The sequence below is a fragment of the Oncorhynchus gorbuscha genome, unplaced genomic scaffold, assembly GCF_021184085.1.
Source record: "Oncorhynchus gorbuscha isolate QuinsamMale2020 ecotype Even-year unplaced genomic scaffold, OgorEven_v1.0 Un_scaffold_1138, whole genome shotgun sequence".
NCBI classification, from domain to species: Eukaryota; Metazoa; Chordata; class Actinopteri; order Salmoniformes; family Salmonidae; genus Oncorhynchus; species Oncorhynchus gorbuscha.
In genome coordinates this window covers 12295-15000 of record NW_025746008.1, presented here as the reverse complement: position 1 = coordinate 15000, position 2706 = coordinate 12295, and the positions used below count along the sequence as shown (strand labels likewise).

Here is a 2706-nt window from a genome sequence, read left to right as displayed (position 1 = left end):
GGGACACTAGACACTACATAGATCTAGAGGTATGTTCACCTGGCTGGGACACTAGACACTACATAGATCTAGAGGTAGGTTCACCTGGCTGGGACACTACATAGATCTAGAGGTAGGTTCACCTGGCTGGGACACTAGACACTACATAGATCTAGAGGTAGGTTCACCTGGCTGGGACACTAGACACTACATAGATCTAGAGGTAGGTTCACCTGGCTGGGACACTAGACACTACATAGATCTAGAGGTAGGTTCACCTGGCTGGGACACTACATAGATCTAGAGGTAGGTTCACCTGGATGGGACACTAGACACTACATAGATCTAGAGGTAGGTTCACCTGGCTGGGACACTACATAGATCTAGAGGTAGGTTCACTTGGCTGGGACACTAGACACTACATAGATCTTGAGGTTGGGGTGTGTCTGTGTTTCTAGATCTTGTTTAAAAAGCTGTTTTTATGAAACTGTGTGTGTGTAGGTGGTGTTGAGGGAGGACCAAAGGCCTGAGGAGGGGGAGGCGATTGCTCGCAGCCTGATGAAGGAGCTCGGTGTCGGGGATGACAGCCTGGTGACTGGTGCCTACGTGGACCTCTTGCTGGAAGGCCAGGGATAGCAACACACAGTATATGAACCCTACCATGCAGGACTACAACATTCCCATCATGTGAAAGCAACTGGAAAACGCTTTTGGTAATAAAAAATAAAATAGCAAATGTTTGTGTGATGTTTAATATGGTCTAAGGGCCTGAGTTTTTTTTTTCTTTTTTTTTCACCTTTATTTAACCAGGTAGGCTAGTTGAGAACAAGTTCTCATTTGCAACTGCGACCTGGCCAAGATAAAGCATAGCAGTGTGAACAGACAACACAGAGTTACACATGGAGTAAACAATTAACAAGTCAATAACACAGTAGAAAAAAAATGGGCAGTCTATATACAATGTGTGCAAAAGGCATGAGGAGGTAGGCAAATAATACAATTTTGCAGATTAACACTGGAGTGATAAATGATCAGATGGTCATGTACAGGTAGAGATATTGGTGTGCAAAAGAGCAGAAAAGTAAATAAATTAAAAACAGTATGGGAATGAGGTAGGTGAAAATGGGTGGGCTATTTACCTATAGACTATGTACAGCTGCAGCGATCGGTTAGCTGCTCGGATAGCTGATGTTTGAAGTTGGTGAGGGAGATAAAAGTCTCCAACTTCAGCAAGTTCCTGCTAAGATAAGAGGGAGCTGGGTTTCTACTAAGATAACGTAGGGAGCTGGGTTTTTACTAAGATAACATATGGACCTGGGTTTCTACTAAGATAACAAATCAAATTTATTTATATAGCCCTTCGTACATCAGCTGATATCTCAAAGTGCTGTACAGAAACCCAGCCTAAAACCCCAAACAGCAAACAATGCAGGTGTAAAAGCACGGGTTTCTACGTAGGGAGCTGGGTTTTTACTAAGATAACATATGGATCTGGGTTTCTACTAAGATAACGTAGGGAGCTGGGTTTCTGCTAAGATAACGTAGGGAGTTGGGTTTACTAAGATAACGTAGGGAGCTGGGTTTCTGCTAAGATAACGTAGGGAGCTGGGTTTACTAAGAAAACGTAGGGAGCTGGGTTTACCAAGATAATGTAGGGAGCTGGGTTTCTGCTAAGATAACGTAGGGAGTTGGGTTTACTAAGATAACGTAGGGAGTTGGGTTTCTGCTAAGATAACGTAGAGAGTTGGGTTTACTAAGATAACGTAGAGAGTTGGGTTTACTAAGATAACATTTGGAGCTGGGTTTCTACTAAGATAACATATGGAGCTGGGTTTCTACTAAGATAACGTAGGGAGCTGGGTTTACTTAGATAACGTAGGGAGCTGGGTTTACTAAGATAACATAGGGAGCTAGGTTTACTAAGATAATGTAGGGAGCTAGGTTTACTAAGATAATGTAGGGAGCTGGGTTTACTAAGATAACTTAGGGAGCTGGGTTTACTAAGATAATAGAGGGAGCTGGGTTTCTGCTAAGATAATGTAGGAAGCTGGGTTTCTACTGTGATGAAGTAGGGAGCTGGCTTTCTTAGATAATGTAGGAAGCTAGGTTTCTGCTAAGATAACATAGGGAGCTGTGTTCCTAAAATAACGTAGGGAGCTGAGTTTCTACTAAGATAACTTACGGAGCTGAGTTTCTACTAAGATAACGTAGGGAGCTGGGTTTACTAAGATAACGTAGGGAGCTGGGTTTACTAAGATAACGTAGGGAGCTGGGTTTTCTAAGATAACGTATGGAGCTGGGTTTCTACTAAGATAACATAGGGAGCTGGGTTTCTGCTAAGATAACATAGGGAGCTGGGTTTACTAAGATAACGTAGGAAGCTGGGTTTCTACTAAGATAACGTAGGGAGCTGGGTTTACTAAGATAACTTAGGGAGCTGGGTTTACTAAGATAACTTAGGGAGCTGGGTTTACTAAGATAACGTAGGGAGTTGGGTTTACTAAGATAACGTAGGGAGCTGGGTTTCTTAGATAACATAGGAGCTGGGTTTCTACTAAGATAACATAGGGAGCTGTGTTCCTAAAATAACGTAGGGAGCTGAGTTTCTACTAAGATAACTTACGGAGCTGAGTTTCTACTAAGATAACGTAGGGAGCTGGGTTTACTAAGATAACGTAGGGAGCTGGGTTTACTAAGATAACGTAGGGAGCTGGGTTTTCTAAGATA

The 2706-nt window shown here is 42.6% G+C and overlaps 1 protein-coding gene across 5 annotated transcripts in view; it reads left to right on the top strand.

Moving 5' to 3' along the window:
* The window catches only part of LOC124021608, an 18749-nt gene extending 18034 nt beyond the window's left edge, over positions 1-715 (top strand). For all 5 annotated transcript variants that reach the window (XM_046336751.1, XM_046336752.1, XM_046336753.1 and 2 more), the window contains one exon: positions 481-715. In XM_046336751.1, the coding sequence (XP_046192707.1) occupies positions 481-615 (135 nt within the window). In that variant the 3' untranslated portion in view covers positions 616-715. The remainder of the gene's footprint in view (positions 1-480) is intronic.
* The last annotated feature ends 1991 nt before the right edge of the window (positions 716-2706 follow it).